At 38.5% G+C, this 22,509-nt stretch overlaps 2 protein-coding genes and 1 long non-coding RNA gene across 21 annotated transcripts in view; 1 reads left to right on the top strand and 2 right to left on the bottom strand.

Annotated features, from left to right (window-relative positions):
• Window positions 1-22,509, bottom strand: part of LOC139809497 (uncharacterized) — a 300,362-nt gene that overhangs the window by 31,217 nt on the left and 246,636 nt on the right. The window lies entirely within an intron of this gene.
• Window positions 1-22,509, top strand: part of Raskol (Ras GTPase-activating protein raskol) — a 313,196-nt gene that overhangs the window by 227,697 nt on the left and 62,990 nt on the right. Inside the window, exon 1 of one of the 18 annotated variants that reach the window (XM_071772408.1) lies at window positions 19,256-22,389. The exons of 16 other annotated variants lie outside the window; for them this stretch is intronic. In XM_071772408.1, the coding sequence (XP_071628509.1) occupies window positions 21,510-22,389 (880 nt within the window). In that variant the 5' untranslated portion in view covers window positions 19,256-21,509. Of the gene's footprint in view, window positions 1-19,255; window positions 22,390-22,509 lie in introns of those variants that run through there. One more of the 18 variants, XM_071772407.1, reaches the window with a different exon arrangement.
• Window positions 4,420-9,645, bottom strand: LOC139809493 (uncharacterized). Its single transcript, XM_071772435.1, has 2 exons — window positions 9,045-9,645; window positions 4,420-8,580 (listed from the first exon to the last, which is right to left on the bottom strand). The coding sequence occupies exons 1-2, from the start codon at window positions 9,071-9,073 to the stop codon at window positions 7,266-7,268; spliced, it is 1,344 nt and encodes a 447-aa protein (XP_071628536.1). The 5' UTR covers window positions 9,074-9,645; the 3' UTR covers window positions 4,420-7,265.

Raw genomic sequence — 22,509 nt, 5'->3', positions numbered from 1 at the left:
CAATATATTGTCTTTAATTGACTTTTTCCACGTATTAGAAACGTACTAAAAATTTAAAAAGTCGGAGAAAAACTTTATTAATAAAAAATTCAATCTTCGCAAATTTGGGCGACTTAACAAACTGTATAATTTGAAACTATTTATATAATAATTATATTTCGTGGAAACTGTAGAAAACTTTTCTCGTATAACATCGACAATATTTTATTAATACATCATTTCTTTTGATCTTTCGAAATGACGGACGGGAATGATATTTCATGATCGAAGCACATAAGGCGCCGTCTCGTTAATTATCGCTGGTAATTAACGTAGCGTATTGGATACGATATACGTTCGAAGTATCACGTTAAGCTTTCTTCACATCGAATTCTTTCGACGTGCGTGTCGTCGTATAGCACGCTATTAACGGTCATACACCCCCTATAAGGCAGGCACGTGAAGATCATGGTCGGATCGTCGTATATGGCTGTCCATTCGTCGGATCGTTGACCGTGTGAGAGGTGATACTGTACTCTTCGGCTTGGAACTCGCCGCACGTTCGCGCGCACAGGCAAATTAATTTCCACTTAAAGCCCGCTCAAAGCTGCTTCCTCCGTATTCCGCTTTCCGTAAACGCATAACGCTGTTCTGTGTATGTACCCATCGCTTTCCGTGATCTATCCTCGCTCGTACGCCCGCACAATTGACCGATCGGTCTCGGCAGAGGCGCGTGACTTTTGCGGAAATTGCCTCCCTGGTTAACGATCTCGTGAAAGATTCTCGCTATTCATTAAGCGCAATTTCTTGTGGAAAATAAGCGCTCGCTTTTTGCGGCGATTAACCTGAGCGTCCACGCCGGTGGTCCGTATTATTGATATCCGTGGTTTACCTTGCAGGTTTCAACGTGCATCTATATAATTGCGAAAATCTACGCGAGTAAAGTATGTGCGAGAAAAAAACCATCGTATATTTCTCGTGTTGATTTCCCTATTTTGAGAGAAGCCGCGGATATTTTTTATAATTATCTTTTGATAAGTTTTAAAATTGTTAGTTTGCTCCACAGGTTTCTTCAATCCCTACATTTCAAAATCAGTTTCCTTCTGATGATTATAAGATATAGCAAGTAGAAGAGGTCAGAAGAAAATTATTTTATTTTACTTATAATCTTTCTAAAAAGAAAATTAATATTATTTTTAAAATATGTGCAAAAATTTTTGTTTTTGACATTTATGCCGTATGGCCTTTTTTATTTTGTACATAATAAATAATATTTTGCATATACATTAATTGAATGACGTATGTTATTTTATTAAACAAATCACAGAAAAAACATTAGCAAATAACATTGTGCTAACTTATCGTTGCTTTCGGAGCTATTCTATCGCGTTAACATGTCGTTTCATGGCTAGCCTTCACTCTTAAATTTCACTTCTTTCCCACGTCTCGCCGCGACCAACCTTCATCTATCTTTCAGCAAAGCGACGCAACATTATCCCACCTAAATGCCTGTAGTTCTTCCGTTTCGCGCTAAGTGGCCTGTGTGGCGCGGTCTCGTTCTACAAAAATTTATCCACTTGCGGTTAATTTATGAGCGCACAGTAGAGGCCGTAATTCCTTCGTTTACGTAAGTAGCCCGGCGTGTACTTAAGCATATGATTAACGAAGAGGCAGCCTTCTTGGAGAATATTGCAGCGTTATTAAAAAAATACAATGTGATTGCAATCAATGTTTGTGCGACATATTTTAATGAAGACTTATTATTTGCTTATATTCTATATTTGGCTGATAAATAATTAAAAACAATGTCGCGTAATTCTTTTGTTGATCTAATAACAATTTCCATCACGTTTTCATACATTTCATAACTGATTGACAGCAGAATAGAAAATTTGCTACGAAACATAGCAGCCCGCATGAGATTCTGCAATGTCACGAACAACACGGGCGGCGCACAATGTACCGCGCTGAGAAAGAGAGAGAGAGAGAGAGAGAAAGTGTTGTAACGTAACAGAAATTACACAACGGATTGAATGACCGTCGCCAATACGATTTCACACTCGCAAATTAATCTTCTCCCTTCGATTCGTAACGATAATTGCCAGCGCGCATGATGACGACTTTTCCGTGCTATATCAGTTCGCATTTTCTTCGTGGCCGAGACGCATCGAGACGATAGGTTGCATCGCGTTGTATTCCAACTTGCTAGAACCGAGCATCTCTCCTGCGGTTGCACAGTCACGTACTCTCTGTCTGCCGATTGCACCTCGGAGCAGTTCTTTCTCTCTCTTTCTCTTTCTCTCTCGCTATAGCTCGTTTCTCCTCACGTATCATTTCTTCGTGTCATTGTCCCAGGGATGTAGCAGGATATCTCGATTCCCTTTGATAGGAAATAGGAATTGAGTCGCAAGTTGCGATTTAACAGAAATAAATAATATATAAGTCTGTAAAAGTATATAAAATAAGAATGGCGCTGAAGTATGTATAAATTATTAAATTCGTTGTCTTATATGCTTGAAATGGAGTTAAATTATTAACTGAATTTTATATAATACTTCGAATTATAAGTTCAATTTTTTTATTTTCAACATTGTGTGAATGTAGGTAATCATTATATCATTATGTCTCAAATAAATCGCTCGTTATATTTTCTCACAATATTTATTTTGATATAAATTGTAGATATATTTATTTAAAATCTTAGGAATTAAAAACATTCGTTATTGATTAATTATTATCACAATTTAAATTAGAGTTATATGTACAGAATGTAATTCGAGGAAGAGATAGGAATATGGGACAAATTAGGAAAACATGACACATATGCAAAGGGTCTTTTTTATAAAGATACTGTACCATTATACACCTAGTGACCTTTTTCTACTCTCATTTTTAGGATCTCGCACATGTTAGTCGCATGCATTCAGTTTATGTTCAGCTGACACGATATTCCTGTTTTTCCTAAGGTTTCTTGTTACTGGCAATATTCCTGCACTTTCCGGTCACACGTAATTTCCACCTCCGCGCTTCGCGCGCTTTATCTTCACTTCTTTATCTGTAGCATACTCATCCTATCTCCACATCATCCATTTTACTTTAACTTGTTTTATGTTACCAAAGAATCTCCTTTCTTCATTTTGAATTCCATTCCAATACTAGATTCATTCGTTTCTTCTGTCTTCGCGATCGAAAAGCATGAAGTGTTAAGAAGATGTTTGTCTTGTAATCAGAGTCCACAAAATCCACAAGCAAAAAACTTTTCTTTTTAAATCAAATTTTTTAATATTATTATTTATATAAAATTAGAAGTTATAAGTATTTTAATGTTTAAATAACGCGGAACTTAATTTTAACATGAATACGAAAATAATAAAAATCCGAAAGTAGAAAATTTATATAAACCATAAGAACAAAGCTATAAACATCTTTTATTAGAATAGTTATCATCCTATATTTTATAAATATATTTATTCTATTTTTGTTCTTTCTCCAGAAACAATGTAAAGTAAAAGCGACACAGCAAAAAAACGTTCGCTGCTATTCGCTTGTTTTTTTTTTTTGTTACAAATTAAACCACAAAATCGCATTACGATATGCGACGAATAATAATGATGCATATTGAAGATATGTAGCTTATACACATCGTGCTACTCTCATATGTTTGGGCAAAAAGTGACTTACCGCTCGTTATAATTATCACGCATAAATTACAGTGCACTCGTCCTACGCTACGCGTCAATACAGAGTCTGAAACCGCGCTTGGTAGTGAATTAATACCTGTCGGCGATATGTCTGAAAGGTACAAGCGCTTCCAAGGCACACCCTGTAACTTCGGTTCGTGATATCCGGGAAGTGGCAAAAAAAGCTTCATCAGCCCACCTGATCATAGCCAAAGTTTATGTTTCGAGCAATATACGTAACTGTTAACTACTGGCGCTGTTCTTCCGCTAATTGCTGCGCGTTAAATCACTCCCATCTCGCGCAAACTGAACACCAACACCAAATACGGATGCTGAAGATGAGAGGCAGGGAATAAAAAAGTATTAGCTTAAAGAATAAAAAAGTAATGCCAGACAAGAAATAAAAATTTCATATTTGTTGAGTGATATTGAGTTTGATTATTATTTCGATTCAGAAAATAGAGACAATGTTTCTTTATTGATGGGAATTTATGTTATCAGAAATATAATATTTTGTTAATATCTTTGAAAAGCTATAATTAAAGCTATTTATATCTTCATTGAAACAAAATAATCGTTTGATAACCTTGGGTGAAAATAATTCCTTAATAAATGCATGTACGTCAATTGTAACACATAGGTAATAATATTTGTATCAACGTAAACTGTACTTATAATGTATATATCTACGTTTTACATAAAAAGAACTTTTAATAATAAAAATCTTAAATCTACTTTTTATTGGAAATAAATTATTTTCATCAATTGCTTAGAAAAATTTGGATATTGCAGAAATAGTCCTAATATTGCTTATAATTCTTCAAGAAATTCTCACAATTTGTCGTGATACTATAAAAAAAATCTAAAAGGTACCACAATGTACCTTTGAATGTAACGGTTAAGTTTTGGTTTTAAACTTTGTGGTTTAGAACTCCACGTTCTGTCGGCTTCTTCACGGAGTGGCGCGATGCCGAGAGAGATTGTTAAACGCTAAGTAGTATTTGTAAATTTATTCCTAGGCGTCGGTGAGAGCATTCTCGGCGCGGCGGACAGCGCGGAATTTCTATCTCGTGAACGCGCGCGCGCGCAAGGTATGGCAGATAAAGGGAGGAGTCGCGAGAAACACTGCATAGTTACTTTAGACCGGCATCTCTCGCCGTCTTTCTCTCTCTCTCTCTCTCTCTCTCTAGTTTTTTTCTTTTCTTTCTATTCAGGGCCCGTCGTCGCGATGCAAATATGTTTGAATGCAAATGCTCGCTTGCCTCCAGAGAACGGCGGTAACGGAAGTGGTAGCGTGTACGCGTGGATCGCGCACTCCGTTATATTTCCTGCCCGACGCGAGCCGTTCCGGTGTCTCCACACGTGCGTTCATATCGATTCGCGTGTGGTTCTCCATGTAAATCCCATCGTCGGCCACCCGGGCCACCGTACCGCTTTTAAGCCTAGAATAAGACGCGTTTCTTGGAGCTCACGCGAGCTTTACCGCGGCGAATCCCCGCTAAAACGTAAACTCGGTACAGTCGTTGAATCTTGCAAAAGTCATTTCGTTATTATCACATATCCTGAATAAATTTATTACGAAAAGGATCGAGCCAATCGTCAAAATTTCTAAATATTTTCTCTTGTACACAATTTTAGTAATATTTATAGTTTGTTCTCTTTTTTCTTTTTTTTACAACTTTCAAACAGTATGTTAAGCGATATTTTTATTTTACGTATATATTAAAATTGTAATTAAATTTATATCAATTGTGACGTTAAATTCGATTAAATTGTAAAGGTTTAGATTTTTTTTACATGGGCGAAACGTTGATATAAAAAAGAATTAGCTCTATTATACTTTTCATATTTTTTATTTAATGGAGAACTATATTATACATTTTACAATAATAAAGAATTAATACGAATTACACGTGTTATTTTATAGTAAAATATGTGGATACATATGTGAACAGAATCTACTGGAAATGCAGAGAAGCCGGGACAGTTCGCTCTAATTTTAGATTCTGTTACCGAGCGGAGGGCGTACATACCTTCATACGTATTTCGGCGTATTATGTTCGACGGTCCGGAAATAAAGTCGCCTTTCAACGTCGCGCGGGCGAGCACCTACATGCAACGACTTCCGGCTGGCTCGACGACGTTTTGTTTATTTCTCTGTTATCGCCGTAACATGCCCGTCGTCGCATGAGAAGAATCACAAAGTAAAAGTGTTTGGCTGTATGACTTGATGTGCGGAAACTCGTGTGAGACGAATACTAATCCGTTACGTGACATTTATATATTTATATCATATATTCTCGTGAAAAAAAGTTCCAATTGCGAAAGTGTTATTTTGTTAGGATTAATTAACGCTACTCTTGAGCTTTCGTACTTAGGCTTTAGTACCAGTCTTCTTTTGCTGCACCATCAAATGAGTATCAAATTGAATATTTTGTGCAATTTTTATATTTTCCCCATTTTCCATAAAATAAGCCCCAGAACATATCATCGAGAGCATAATGTAACTCTACAGACTTTTTCCATTATGTAAATGCGACTAACGCATTAACCGATAATTAAACTGAAAGTTCTAGTACTATCTTATATAAGAATCGCGTTAGTAAACATTAATAACATTATAATTTCTAATTTAAGTATTAAATGTAGTATCATGATTTTATAAACTTTTACTGCATATACATATATTAGAGTAAATATTATTAAAATAGTCTTATTTGCCAAATATATAAAAGCAAATTAAATTGGAGAAAGTTTTATGTAACCGGTTTAAAAAATTCCAGTTTCACCATTTCGAGATTAAATCGTATTCATTCTGCTGTTATACGACGCATAATATTAGTCATATAAAGTGCGCGAGCAATTGCGCCGAATGCCATTCCATGCAACAGTTGAAATCGATATAAACTATGTCCACATATGTACATACAGGCTCTCGATTTCATCAAATCTTTTAAGAGATAGTTTTTTAAGAGATATATACCTACTATACTTACAAATTTTTTATAACAAAATGTATTATTATACAGCTTGCGTGGAAAGTGGGAAACCCAAGTGGAATCATTTTATGTTAAGAAATAACTTTCTTATAAAAGGCGTTAAAAAGGTTATAATAATATTGGATTTTGATTAGGTTTTTTTTAGAAGCAGGGACGGATTCACTCCCTCGCTTATACATATACTATTTTTACATACATATTAGTCACTTATGTTTCTTTCAGTCCTGAGAATAACTATTATATTTTTCAAACTTCTTTCGTTAGCAACTTTTTAATAAACAACGAGCGAAGGCTAAAACCTTTTAAAAGTTACTCAGGAGGATAATCTTTATAATATATGAAGGACAAGCTCATTGGAGGTGCCTCCCTTAAAACAGAAGTTTTATCAATATAAAATAACGCAAAATATCTATTATTTTTATACAACTTTGATAATTACAGCTATGACATATGTAAAAACACAAGTATATATTTTATATTAAAAAGTTAACAATTTAATAACATGTTATATAATCCTTGTGGCTGTTTTGCAACAATCAAAAACAATTATTTCCCGATCTTATTCTCGATGAAATCTAATTCATTTTTATTTCCTCGATTTCCAATATTATTCTATACACAACAAAAATTCAGTTTGATCGTGATTTCTCGATTCGCTCGTCCCACTCTGACCTAATTGATCTATATTTCGTTCACGTTCGATACACTTGTCCAAAGTACGTCGCTGCTCCTCTTTCTTCAATATAGTTCGCAATAGCAGTGGGATACATTCGTCCTGAAGACCGTTTCTTTTAGAGCGACAGGTCTCGTATCTTTCCAACTGGTAGGCGGGAATGTATTCCTTATAGCGAGCAAGCAATTCTTGCGAGCTGGGCAAGCGCGATGTATCCTCGGAAACCTTCTCAGGAATTAAGCAAGCACGCTTATAGGCTACCGCTGACCTCTGACACGCGGATGCTTTGTCCGACTTCGCGGATTCTATCCGCGTTACCTCAGTTCGCAGTATCTGCTCTGAAGCCAGACGTTGAAGTCGTTGATCGTCAAGACGTTTTTGCGTCGTGCATATTTGTATCGGCGAAGATTTTGCATCTGATGCTGAAGATTTCGCGCGAAGAAAATTGCTGCAAACATCCTTGGTTGCTGGTCGGACTGGTTGGTAACAACTGGCTGAACAAACTCGTCTCTTGTATCTTCTCGAGGGTTTCTTCGAGGAACTTGGTATATCGGAAGGATCAAGACCGTTCTTGCGTGTTATTTGAGAAAGCGGATCTTTTATCTCTGGGCAAAGCAAAATATCGATTTTCAAATCCGATCTCCCTGGATATGCAAGTTCGGAGTCTGGGGAACAATGTGTCACTTCTGGTTTCGGCTTTCGACATGGAATACTTCGTTCTGAAAGAGCCCGTTCGCTGGAAACTCTTGTTTTTTTATCAGAAATCGCCTTCTTAGCGGATTCAGTTACTGGCTGAATGATTTTGTGAGAGCTACCTTTTTTCACCTTCGATCCTAAATAAATACAGTAATTAGTTCCATCACCTTCGTTTGTCTTTGTTGAGCACTGAATGACTCTAGCCAAAGGGACCTTGGATGTTGTAGTGCATTCGACGAAAGTCGCTGGCTGCTTAGACAATTTGTCGTCGCAATAAGATGCTCTTAAAATATTTTTTGATGATGAACAACGCAATATTTTGGAGGTGGAGTCGTCGAGTTGCTTTTCGTTCTTGTCAAACTTCAGAATCGTAGAGGAGACAGTTTTCAGTGGTTTTATTTTATCAGCCAAAGTTACTGAATCATCGATATGAGATAATATATAGGATGCAGGAAGTAAGACGAACTTATCAATCGTCCGATTCTGAGAACAGTGAGAACAGATGTCGATCGAGCTAACTCTCTGCTTTACGTCTTTACATCGCGGTGTCACCCTGAAGACAAAAGAGATCGTTTTCGAGAAAAATTCGCTGGTGATTGCCTCGTACGTGCTTGCCGTTTGAAATAGTCAGGCAAGAATAATATATGTGTCAAGTATAAAATTACTATTTTAAATATTTTGATTCTATTATTGGTGCTATATATTCTGCTATATATTCTGTCATTTCAGCTAACATCTTTCGAACCAATGCGAATGTTACATGATTTTATATGTAGTTCAGATGTATTCTTATAATAGTCTTATAAATCGACATATGTATTTTCCTTATCTTTTTTATTTTCTTCTTATATCACTATTTTTTGATGTCACTAAATCTACTAATCTTATTTTTGGACATTTTATTTAAAAAATACGATTTTATGATTGTTTACTGAATCGCTGATCCTCAAGGTGTCAGGTTTCTAATTTCTCATTCAATCAATTCTATGTATCAGTTCGATTCGCACGATTTCCTACCTCGAGAACGAGTCGGACGACGGTTTCATCTCTATGTGTAGACTCGAATTCCGAGCGGTCGCTGCGGTGTCGGCGGGTACCTGGACGATCCGGGCCACCGGTCGATCGGCCTCGAACCGGCACTCCAACACGGTGCATCCCGGCGGATACTGCGAACCGTGATAGCAGATGGGCAGCGTACGTTCAAGGCCGCGGGACTATCGGGAATCGAATTACACACATATTCGAGCTTTATGACGCGCCTTTATTCCGCCTTTATTCCGCGGTAGCCCGAACACCCTTTGAGATCTCTACTTGAAACCCTATAGCCGCGCCTTCTTCGATAAATTTCGCGTTAAATGTCGCGGTCTCCGATCGCGGTCTAGATCGAGAAAGAGAGAGAGAGAGAGAGAGAGAGAGAGAGAGAGAGAGAGAGAGAGAGGAAAGAAAGGCACGGGATCTTTGCGGTGTACGTGGCGAAGTTTCTCAAGGTCGCGATGCTCGCTCAGGCTCGAATTACGCGTCTTGTATCGCTCGACCACTGACTGCGTCGCCTGTTGCCGGCTTGTTAACCGGTGGAGATATTTTTTTCTACGGTATATCTACTTGTAATCACGTTACGTTGGGCAGCTTGCATTTCGCACCGCTTCGACAGGCGATAATTCCAATTTGCATTTATCGTCGCATACTTGAGTAATGTACTGACCATTTTTTATGAATAAAATTTGATATCTTTAAGGCTTATACAGTATATTATATGTCTTGCACACACATTTATTATGGAAACTTTGCGTAATCAAAAATATAAAATAACAGTTGATAATATCAACAGTTTAAAAGAACAGTTTCTGTCCTAAATATAATAGTTGTAACAATACAAATGATATCGTGACTTAATTACATCGTGTGACAAATTGCCAGCTGGAAAATACCGCATGAAAAAGTGGCGGTTTCACAGTTTTACTTGTGACGCGCATTATAAAGGAGAAAAGTGTACGCGGCAGAAAAGAAAGCGAGGTAGAAGAGACGGAATGAGAGAGTAAAAAAGGGAAGACAATCGTGCGCGCAGAACGTGCAGCTGCTCGGAGGAAGAAAATATGTGGAGGACGTGCGAAAAACTGGAAAGAGGAAAATGCGGCAAAGGCGAAAAGAGCGTGGCAACGAGAGAGAAGCTTCCCTTTCGTGATGACTCATTTACGGCTACCTACGTCACCGTGAATTAACGGAGACGGATCTGTGACGATTTCTTTCTCGACGGTTTAGCCTGCAAACGAAATACGGGGACGTCGTCCATCGTTCGGTCTTTTTTTTACAACATCGCAATAAGAATGAAAGGAATCTCGTGATTCATGAAGCGCTGTTTCCGAATGAATCGCGCCATTCATCGTCTCTGTTTGAATATTCGTAACTCTTGAAATCTTACATGTGCATATGCAATGTGACGCGTCTCTGTTTAGCATTAATACTTGATTGAGATAATGTAATTTTAAGTGTATGATTTAATCTTTTAAAAGAAACTATAATATATAGAGATTCTAAAATCTTATGTTAAAATTAAGCTACCGTATAATAATTACGATTAATTTTTTCTTACTCGAGATCGCGAAGCTTTCTTTCGTCGTTTGCGTTGTGTTTCAATTTTGTCACAAATGCCAGCTATAACTTCGGTCTCCGGGTCTTGCCTAAAATATGGACTAACATAAATATATGAAGGAAAAAAAACATAGCAAAATATATGTAAAATATTTAAATTTAAACGTTATTCGCGCGAGAAACGAAAAATTCTATTTGTACTAATGACTGAAAGTGGCACGCACAATGATTATGATAATGGACCCATGAAGGTGTAAGACCGGAATAATGTGTGACAATGCCAGACGCAAAAGTTGCTTTGCGGTACGTGATCACGAATGCAATTCTTATTGTCGAATGCCTACGAATTTTGCACCGGTCACTGAACTAGTCCGTCTGTCCGTTCGTCCGTTCGTTCGACCGTCTCTTCGTCCGTCAATCAATTCAAATCCCAAAATAAGCATGCTACCCAGTGTCCGGCAAGCATATGCAAATCGCTCCACCACTCCCCTATGAAGAAAGAAGCTACCGACATTACGTTACAGCTGCCCTCATTCGGGTCTGTACAAATTTTTTCGCTCGATTTCATATGACTGCGCGCCTATAATGCATCCCAATTTAAAGCCTAATAATGAATAATCATTTCTAACGAGGGGAACGACGATAACGTGCGATTTTTGTACAGGCCTATATAAGGGTTGAACACTAATGGATCATTTAGGATGTACGCGCTAAAATATTCATTATCATCACAAAAACATCATTTTTTAACTATTTATAATTTTTTTGCATGACTTGTCCCACGGTGTTTTCACGACAGTTTGCATAAGTTTAACTTTGCGAAAACTCGTCATCTTGAATAAAGATTTTATTTTCTATTCCGATTTTTTTAATCTTTTGTTTTCTCTTTCTCTTTCCCTCTATTTGTAAAATAAGACTTTTAACTAAAAAGTTATTGTAACTGCTAAACGTACAGGTTAATGTGAGTAACTTTGCCGATCATTCTGAGAACTTTCGTCATCTCGTAGAAATTTGCCGTTTCCGTTTCTCTGCGTTCTTCGTTAAACTCTCGGGAATCCCTTTAAACCGTTGATTTATCTACTTTGTAACTTTTTGAAACTTTGTACATTATAACTGAAATTTTGACACTTCGTGATGATTTGAAGTTAACCGAAATTGACAAAGCGGCAATTTTTTTGAAATGAAATAAGTCAGTGGTCAAATATTTATTTCCAAATTCGATATATCCATCAATTCTATTCGCCACACAAGTATCATAAATTTTTTTACTAATTAATAAACTTGTTGAATATTTATATAATTGCATTTGATTTATGTGAAAATACTCTTTGCGATGCAAAGAAAGTCTTTTTTGATCCTGCAGATGATCAGAAAAATATTTGACAAGCTTTGAAGATAAGCTCGCCGCCGATCGAGCAAACGCGCGTTTAAATATCGCAGATAATATCGACATGTCGTGGCATTCGCTTGTTCAAACAGCGCGACAGACAGCACCTATGCGGTTTCGTTCCGCTTGAACGGTAGAACAAGCATAAAAGCGACTTCGCACATGCGACAAGCCGCGGGGCCTTTCGCTCCGCGGAAAATGGGAGCAACGGTCGCTGTGTGTCGACAAGTTTGGTCGCGATTCTTGCTTTTCCAATCTTTATCTAAATAACAATCTTTATCTTATACAATATGATTTTTATGCAAAAAATCATATCAGAAGGATAATTTTAAAATTCAAATCTGTCTAATATCTGTACATTGATGAGTTAGAGTAAATTAGCAAATTAATTTAAAATGCAAGATTTTTTTTCTTATGTTGCTGATCCGACTACCTATAACTTTTTTTACTTTGTTTAATCATTTTCAATTATAGTTTTTATATTAAGAACTATTAGTAGTATAGTATTTAATGGTATGCTCTTATTGGAATTTTAATTAAAGTTTGATAGAGAATCTATAAACTATCTAGTACACGATACAGAAAATGTGAAATTAAATTCGAGGTCTAGTCGGAACAAATTGAACTCTGTCGCTTGTCTATACTCCGCTATCATCGCTTTAGCCCGTCGTCGAGCCGTCTTCGTCGTCATCCTTCTTTTGGCAGCGTCGTTGTTGGGAGACGACTGCAAAAAGAGTGAAGGATGAGAAAAACGAAGGATGAAGACGGAGACGCTCGCGTCGAGACGTTTGCCTACACGCACTCCGCTAAGGTTCGCCTTCCCACACATATTTCTTGTTCCTTCAATGCTCATCCCCCGCGCTCCTTAATCTTCCCTCCTCTCTCCTTTCCTTTCTCCCTCGTTTAATCTCGCCGTAAATCCGACACTTACTCCCTGCGTATAGCCGAGGAACCGGAATTGAGATAGCGCCACGTTAATTGCCGCCGATAATAGGATGCGTAATGGAATGTACGTTCGGTCAATCGCGCCGCGTCTTTGTACGCCGCGGCTAATAATTACGTCATGCTAATCACGTATAATGTGCATTTTTTTTATTAATGTGGCCATGCAATAAACGTGACCCTCGTGTAACTTGCAAGCATCATGGAGTTACAAGTTTCGATTAAAAATGAAAATTTTTGAGTACATGAAACTTCAAACTTTTATGGCGTAAATACGGAAAAATTATTTCTATGTTTATTTGCAAAGATACTTTGTTTTATATCTCCTAGCATAAACATAATCTGTAGCGACAGAAATTAAACTCGCCAGGATAATAATGATTTAATACACTCCGATAATTAGCCTATTGTTATTGGAGTATATTCATGAAAACAGTAAGGAAATATTGTCTTCACACTAGGATACATTCTTAACACGAAAGGCGTATTGTATACGTTTATCAATATATTATATATTATATATTATCCATAAATTTCTACCTTTTTGCCTACCCTGTCTTCAATACTTGTGCATGCGCTTATTTCCAAAATTTTCCCGTTATTAAATTAATTGATAATTACAACATATACATATCCAAGTATGCCAGATATTCTTCGTTAATTCCCCATATATATTCATGTCGAATCCACTGCACGAGAGTACGTTGCAGGAAGTTATGCTTAACATTTAATCGGTTCTGAGATCGAGTGTGAGACCGCGATCTTATAATTTCCTGCAGATAATTATAATTTTTATGTTCACATTGGTGCGTGTAATCACAAGATTTGAATCATACAAGAAGTTTACAAATCCACGCAAATGCACATTAACGAGCTGACTGAAAAAATAGTTGTTTTTTTCTCTGTCATTTTTTCATTTCTATTTATTTATTTGCTCAAACAAATCCGGTTTAACACACTTATTATTAGCCGTATTTTTAGCTTGTTGTACAAATTATATCTGTAACAAATTATATCTTTTTAATGAAACGTAGACATAATGTCAAAAGAGCATAAAAAATTCTGTATTCAGCTTACTCAACTAATCGGTGATAAACTTTGACGTAAGAGAAACATGATTATTTTTATAATTTTCTCATATTTATATTACTCTTCGTGACAATATTTGCATAACGCGACATATTTTGTCAATACATAATCACGTGACTGCTGATATCATATTGTGTCACTCAAAAACGTGAAAAAATAGATTTCAATATTTCTCATTTTTATCAATCACACTTCGATTATGGTTAGATTGCTTTAAAAATATATTAGTCATCTTTTTGGTATTTATATTTTTATCATAAAATATATCCGTCACAATTGTTGGAAATTTCATTACGATAGAATCGTATATATTTGCGAATCACGTTCTTCCAGTTATGTTCTCTAAGCATTCTATTTGTCTCGTGACTAGAAAAAAGTGTTTAATTGCCACGCTATACCGAGATCGGCGCTGTCTAACTCGTTTAAGTACAGGTCGTTAAGATTCCCTGTCGTGCACGGCGGATGTTGCGAACGTCAGCTTCAAAGGCACGTGCTCAGACGCCTGCTTTCGGTGCGAGGGAGATAAGTATAGTTACGTTGAAAACGTGCTTATAAATGCATTTCCCAGGCAGCATTGTCATGAAATGCTAATTGCATTATATATCCAACAAAGAGTTCGGGAACGAAATATGGGACGAATTTCCGACATTCGTTTTGCTTTTTTCGAAGCACATTTTCCCACATTTTTAAACGAAGACTCAATGAAGACCCGATCACAAATTTTAGTTCGTGGGAAACGATAGTTCCTTTTCTGTTAAAAGGACGTTCCTATTGCTGATGGCACGGAAATCCAGCGTATCCTCGGTAGTGACGGTACTACAAAAAATCTGAGAACATGAATCCGATTGTAACATGCAAAATGAAATATTTCGTGTGCAGCGCGTGGGTAGCGCAAAGAGAATCCGCAATCCTGAGATTACTCGTTTTGCTCGCTTTACAATTGCATCCACACGCCCCGGTCATTATTCATTTTAAGCAGCGGCATAGTCCGTCAATCTCCACGATGAGGAAAGCGCGTTCGGCGCCATCGCCGGATCTTGCGCATTATTACAATTAAGTGATGTCGCAAACGACAAGAACGATTGTGTCTCGCGACACGCGGAAGTTGCATCGCGACTCTGTGTAAAAATTGGTGATTTGAACGAAAACCTTTCGCGCAATAAATGACATAAATCAAAGATTTATGCATGCAATAAAATGCAATGAAAATCAACTTTTAATATTTATTCTTATGAATTTCTACGAACACTTCATTCGCTTTTCTTTAATGAGAATACATTAAATCACGTTTGTTACATTTTTTTATTCGTCAACATTTTTTAGATCCCTTTCTTTTTTGAGATCAATCGAGCAATTCCATATTATGTTTTATAAAATATAGACATTAAATACCAGCGAAATTTACAGTTTACTTTCTCGCAATTTACTCAACCGATTATGAATAAAAATTGCAATATTTATTATATATTTATTATGTATACATATTCTATTTGTATACATAATTGGTATATGCGACATCATTAAATCCAATCCATTACAAAAATCAAACTCGCTTCAGTTAAGAGTGAAAGGAGTCGTTCTAGAGTGTTGCTTTAAAACAGTTACATGATAACAAATATTCTAATCTATTTCTACATCGCGTCGGTTCGATAGGAAATAATTTATGCTTATCGATTGCACACGCGATTTATATTTATTGTCAACGAGATATATGAGATTACAATTTCGGGTTTTGTCTTACAAGAAAATTTAAACATTAAAAATGTTTAAATTCTTACCATTTAGAACTTTGGTATTTTGAAAATATCGCTATAATTAATATTAAAATATACACTGCTAAATATTAAAGAATGAAACTTGAACTTTGAGTTAAATAACATTTCGTTATTTTTAACTACCATGTACGTCGAAATTTATTATTTTAACACAAAACAGCATTATTTTAACTTTATTCGTTTTGTTAAATTCACATTGTTTTAGTTAAATTAATGATATATTTTGAGTAAGAGCAGTGGCGACCTATATAGGAATGGTTAAAGATGACTTAAATTGAGTATAATTTGACACTACGAATTTAATTGTGTATAGAATCTTAATATAAAATGGTTAGTTACTTATAAAATTTTTATTTGACTAAACTTTTTAAATAGAATTATATAAATCCATGATACCAAAAAGTTGATAACATTTATACTTGTTGAGAATTAAATCAACTACATATGTGCAATTTTGTAATTTTATACGAGTCGTTTAGTCAATTGTTTCCAAAATATTTATTTGCGAAGTTTCTATCTATGTTATTTTGGGGAAATCTTGACTTGTTTAACAAACTGAAGGAAGGAAAAGACCAAGAACAATGTACGGGCTAGGAGCCGATGTGTAACGTGTAAAAGTGAAATTTTCACACGCACGAGTTTGCTTTCAACGGGCATTTCGAAGAATTATCGCGTGAACGCACGCGTTTTCCCCGATAGAAATAAATTATAATTGTGGAAACAGAAAGAGAGACATTTGGTGAAAGCATACAAACGCATTATTTACCGAAACGCTATGTGAACATAATTGAAAGGGTTTCTTCTTTTTCAAATAGCAGCTTCGAGCGAAAACGCGAGATAAAGATCTTGAAAATTTCACGTACCTATTATTTTTGCAAACAAAAGCGGCATTATTGATACTCTTTATTTAATTTGTAAATGAATTTTTTGAACACCATATTTTGCGCATATTTTATTCTAATGAAACCTGCATTTGGAGAAATTCGAGAGAGCTTTTTGTCGAGGAGTTGATAGCGACATCACATAAATCGTCCTAAGCCGTCTCAGAGACTGGCTATCAAGAAATGAGAACGTGATTTCGAAATCCGAACGGTTCACGTGGAGTCGACGTTATTTATCGTGTCACATCCTTTCTCGGTCCTTTTGACTGCTGGCCTTGAAAGCAATTCTACGTCCGCATGCAAAGTCAGCAATATGAATTTTTAAGCTAGCAAAAAGGCGAGCTTTCCATCATATTTTGTCAACTTAAATATTTGGTAATTTTATTCACTAATAATTATTACTGTTACAGAAAGAGACGGGAATAGATCAATTTAATAGAATTTGTGAATATGCATGCATAAATCAAGAAGAATATAGGATATAACAACGCAATATTACATAATTTTTATTTATTTTCCACGACTGGTATCGTCATACCGATAAAAGAAAACGTGCAACATTAAATTATAGCAATTAAGTAAATTTAAAGCAAAGTTGTCAATTACTTGAATTTGTAGTCTTTATAAAAAGCCATGGCATCTTTCCCTCCTATTTCTGAATGCGGACCTGCAGTTTTTATGGAATGGACATTGTGATCGTAAACTATCGGTTTTATACTATAAGTTTTGAAATGGAGCGGTGCGGAACAGGTAGTAGAATGGCGAAGAAACAGTTACGAACGTGAGTTCAATGAAGTCGTAGAGATTTTCTTAGACACGCTTAATTTGCCGGAAAATATACCTGTCATTTTTTACGTGTCGGAATTTACTGTATCGATAATGAAACGATTGCCGCGTTACAAAGTCAAGCCGATTCATAGGGAACGAATTCAGGAGGAAATATATTTGAGATTGAATAATACCGAGTAACACGTCTTTTTTATGAAAGGAATCGACGCATAATTATAAAATCCATATCCTGCTTGTATTCTTTTATTATTTTCTGACAATATATTTTTATTATTTCTATAATGTCGGATGTTATCACTCGATGTGTACAATACTACGAACGCATGCATGGTTTCCCTAGAGCGTGCAACATTAATCTTCCGAGGTTGTAATCGAAATTTCTATTTCAAATAATGGAAATGTTTTACACGCCCGCGTAACAATTAGCGTGTCGTTATGTAAGACATCCCGCAGTTGAAGTTACCTCCCTGGTTATCATTACGTCTTAATTACTGCAAGTGCAATGCTTGCCAGGCCTGTTCGCAGAACGCTTTCACGTTGCTGCAATATCGCCGATCATATGTAGAAAATAAATAATATCCTCGTATCTGCCTATTGCGAATATTGCACAGGAATTTTTATTGCACAAAATCAGATTGACGAGAAGTATGAGATAGCGAGAAAAATACACGATAACGGAGCTTATCAACTTTAGTGGCATATTTCTATCTAATTTGTTTTAAAGTTTTCAAGATTCTTGATAGCTCTCTCGTTGATCGTCAGTTAAAACTGACATTTGCCAGAAGCGATTCTTGGCTTCTTCTTGCGCAGATCTTTATTCTGAATCGTCTCGTTTTTAAAGACTACAATATAAATCTACATTTACATTTGCGAAAATTGGTACAAGAAGAAAAAGAAATTATTTTGTTTTTTTATTTACGAAAATCTTTTTCTAGGTTTTTTATTCGTTCTTGTTTTCTTGGAAAGCGATAGATTTTTGAGGTCACTAATATCAGGATTAGGCATTTACGTGTAAAATATAGTAATTTACATCTACATATGTACAATGTAAATTATGTTTAACGTGCAAGCAAAAATGTAAATAATAATGTTTCTATATCAACATTATGTGTGTATCTTTCATATAACTGTACAGTTAATAAATAAATCATAACTGAAATGCATCTAATCTAATCTATAGTTTAAAACTGCTTTTTATTCTGTACGACTGTTTGCAAAAATACAGTTTAAAGAAATCAATTAATTAGTCATTCAATTTATAATAATTTACTTTTTGTCTCCACATGAAAAAGGTTCGCGTAAACATAAATGTAAGCAATACTTAAACAATCCACGTACACGTAATCTTGAAATTTATCACACATACAACCCTGACTGTAATATCTCCTTTTTACGATTCAAATTTTCCAGTACATTTCCTTTCACTTATCCGAGCATATACCGTTGCACTTTTCACCATGGACCATCCTGACGACCAAGCGTTTCTGGAAGTCTGGTCGAGTGCAGCGTACAGTCGACGCGCGTGCATTCGTCGCCGATCCTCCGACAGGTCGGCTATCTCTCTTTCTCTCTCTTTCTCTGTCTTTCTCTCCCTCTCTCTTTCTCTCTCTCTCTCTCTCTCTCTCTCTCTCTCTCTCTCTCTCTCTCTCTCTCTCTCTCTCTCTCTCTCGCTCTCTCTCTCTCTCTCTCGCTCTCTTTCATGTGCGCCGAGGAGACCGCCGCCGGTAGAGGCGCTCGTGGCACGCTCGGATTAAGTCCGGCTCGTCGAGCCAGATAGCCGTGAGTCCGTCCGCGGTGCGGACCGATCGCGCGCAACGCTGTCGTGTGCGCGGAAGAACACGTACGTTCGACAATAGACAAGTAGAAGAAACGCGCTTCTACTCGCGCGGGTGAACCGCGCTGCGCACCCGCGATCGGTGAGAAAAAGAGAGAAAGGCGATCGTTTCGCGCGAGTTCGCGAGAGGAACGAGATCGTAAGAGAGCCAGACTCGCGGGAACACCTCTTACTTTTCTCGGCGCAGCGGCCGTGCGACTGTCGCTTAAAAACGGAGCTGCGCCGCGCCGCGTCGGTGCTCCGCGCGCGATAGATCGCGAATAGTTGGAGCACTTGGAGCGCAAATTCAACGTGAGGTGTGTATGTGTGTGTATGTGTATGTGCGCGTCGTGAGAGTCTCTCGGTGAAAGAGAGAGGAGTTTATCTCTGTGATGTGTGACGCGACGCGCGGCGCGTCGCAGAGTGAATAGGAAGCGCGACCGATTCCGCTCTTCCTCCCGTCCGTCTGATCGTGGAACTACGTGTCGGAATGCGCGAACTCGGAGGAATCGTCGTGAGCCGCGGCGCGAATAACTCTTTCGGTGAATAATCGCGGCGAGACAGGTGTGTGTCTCCTCCGCGATCGATGATCCTCGATCGCGATCCGGCGTCGCGTCACGACGCCGCGGTTACTGCGCTCCGCCTTTTCTTCTTCAGTGAATTTAGTGGTTTATAATCCGGCGCCTATAAATCGTCGCGCAAATTTCCCCCGATCCCCGATCGAGTCGGGGCGCTCGCCGCGATCGTAAATCTCGACCGGCTTTGCCAACAATTCCGTACGGCGTGCATCCTATCCACACCGACGGCAATTCTCCGCGATCGTCGCGGATTCTTCGACCAGTTCCACCTGCAATCTCCAGCTGCATCTCCTCCTCCATCGGTTTCTTCTACGGCGCATCCTCTCCGCGTCCTCTACAGACCCCACCGATCTCGCTGGAGCATGCCACGTTTCTTCTGACGCCGAGCTACGTGATTTTCTTTCCGAGCAGATAGATCGACGGATTCGTTTTAGACAGCAAGTGAGAAATACTCGAATAATTCTCTCCCACACAAGTTTGCGCATTTCGAGACAGAAAGCAAAAAAATAAGAAGAACCTTGTTACGTGATAAGATCGAGATAGCTTCCAGCGATAAGTGATAAAAATAATAAACAAATACGTATTCTGGTAAAAAATCTCAAATTTAATTAGAAGCTACAAGATAAAAAAAGCATAAAGAAATTACGTAATAAGTGTTTGAAAGTATATATAATACAAAAATAGAATATATATGCGCATATAAAGTATTGGAAGATTAAGAAGACATATAAAGGAAGAATTTCTGCTCCGAAGACGTGTAAATGAACAGGCGTAAAACAAACTTGAACAAGACGTAGATAAAAGGTAGCTCTTTGCGGAAGAAGCGACTTTGCCGCCACGAAGAGGACACGACGAAGGGTCGCGCATTTACAGTTCAACGCCTGGTGTTATCCGCGAGTATCGGCATACAGAGATAACACACCAGCTGATATTCATCTTGCCTTAACGACGCACGTGCTGCTTCTCTCTCTCGTTCGCTTCGACTGTTCAATAGTCTATATTTAACACGGGTGTCGAGAGGGAGAAAGCGACGGAGAAATATTCCGAAGGGACAAGTCGACGCGACGGTCTCTCGAAAGAGCCGTCACGAAAAATTCCGATTCCAAGCGAAAAAGAGAGAAGAAGAGGAGATGTGATCATTGTTATTATCGCAGCCCTGAAGATTGTACGCGATTCTCGAGTTAATCCGCGACTCCGAGGGTGGAGGCTCTACAAGTTCCCGCGGTGTTGCCAGGATCTTGACGGCGTGTGTCCTCGATATTGCGCCGTAGAGACACCCGATACGCAAAAATGCAGTAGCGCGGAATCGGAGAGCGAGTCGGAGCCGATCTCAAAGAGGGAATCGTCGCGGTGCGTGTAGCGTTACTACGAACAACGAGATAAAGCAGACGTGACGGATAAAAAAGCACAACGCTCGACTGAAAATTCAGCGTCGATCTCCTCTCGACGCGTGTGAAAAGAAACCGGAACGCACCGATAATTCGACCATACCAAGTAGGCGTGATAGCTCAGGACAGTCGGATTTCTAGAGCGACGTCCGGTCGAGTAATACAATTTGCCTCGCGTGACGCGACAACGTCGTGAACTTGACGCAGCTGAATCCCACATCGCTCCGAGGAGATTCGAGAAATGCGAAGACATGCTGACCGCTGAGAATCCCGAGGAATCACCAAAGCGGCGGTCCACGTTCTACGTGCCGTTGGACGGCAGCGAGCCGACGCGGCAGCCGATCGCCAAACTGACGAAGGGCCATTCAACGGATGGCAGTTGCGAGAAATTCGCCTGCAACACCTTCCCCATCGGCAGCACGTCGAAGACGCCGACGACCGGGTCGCTCACGCGCACCTTGAGCAACAACGACGGCTTTACGTTGAACGCAAGGAGAAACGCGGACGAGACGTTACCCGAAGTGAGGGGGAAGGTGCAGTCGTTGACGAGAATCTTCGAGGCGTCCAAGTGCGAGCGAACGCCCGCGACGTCCAGCGGTCAGGTGGAGCAGAAGAAGAAGGTCGAGAGAACGAGATCGTTCAAGACCATCGAGCGATTCCAAAGTCGATTCACCGGCAGGAAAGACTCCAGCAGCAGGAAGGATAGTCGTCTGAACAACACTATCGCTTGCTTCGAAGTGGAAAATGATGCCGGATGCAGGAAGAAGGCAAACGCCGAGGAGAAACCCGCGACGAGAATCGTCGTCGACTCGGTCCCGAAGTCAGCCGGGTCCAGCCGCGATCATAGGATCAGCCATCAGGAGCCCAGGATCAAGCAGAACACGACTCTCACGAATCTCCTGATCCGTAGGACTCACAGCACGAAGCTGGCGAGGAGCAACAGCACGCTGGTGCGTCTCGGAAGGCATGCGTCCGTCGATAGTCCTTGCACCGTCGAGAAACCGGACGTTCGTGCGGGTAACGATAGATTCAAGAACGAAGAAACCACCGAGGATCCCGCTGTCGCCGATGATGAATGCATCGAGTCGTCCGTCTTCGAGGACGCCGATATCGACTGCGGAGTACACTCAGGTAGACAAACGAGTCTTTCCGGTTTATTCAAATACTTACACAGGTATTCTATTGCGCCGATACTCGTCGGTTCGATAAATTAAATATATGATACAAGATGCGTATTGTTTAGCATAATTG

The sequence above is a fragment of the Temnothorax longispinosus genome, chromosome 3 (genome assembly GCF_030848805.1).
Source record: "Temnothorax longispinosus isolate EJ_2023e chromosome 3, Tlon_JGU_v1, whole genome shotgun sequence".
Taxonomy (NCBI): domain Eukaryota; kingdom Metazoa; phylum Arthropoda; class Insecta; order Hymenoptera; family Formicidae; genus Temnothorax; species Temnothorax longispinosus.
This window is presented reverse-complemented; position numbering and strand designations above follow the sequence as displayed.

Coding starts and splice junctions, on each gene's coding strand:
- LOC139809493 (XM_071772435.1), bottom strand. CDS start 9,073: ATGAAACCGTCGTCCGACTCGTTCTCGAG. Junction 8,581..9,044: donor TCGTCCGACTCGTTCTCGAG/GTAGGAAATCGT, acceptor TTTTGTCTTCAG/GGTGACACCGCGATGTAAAG.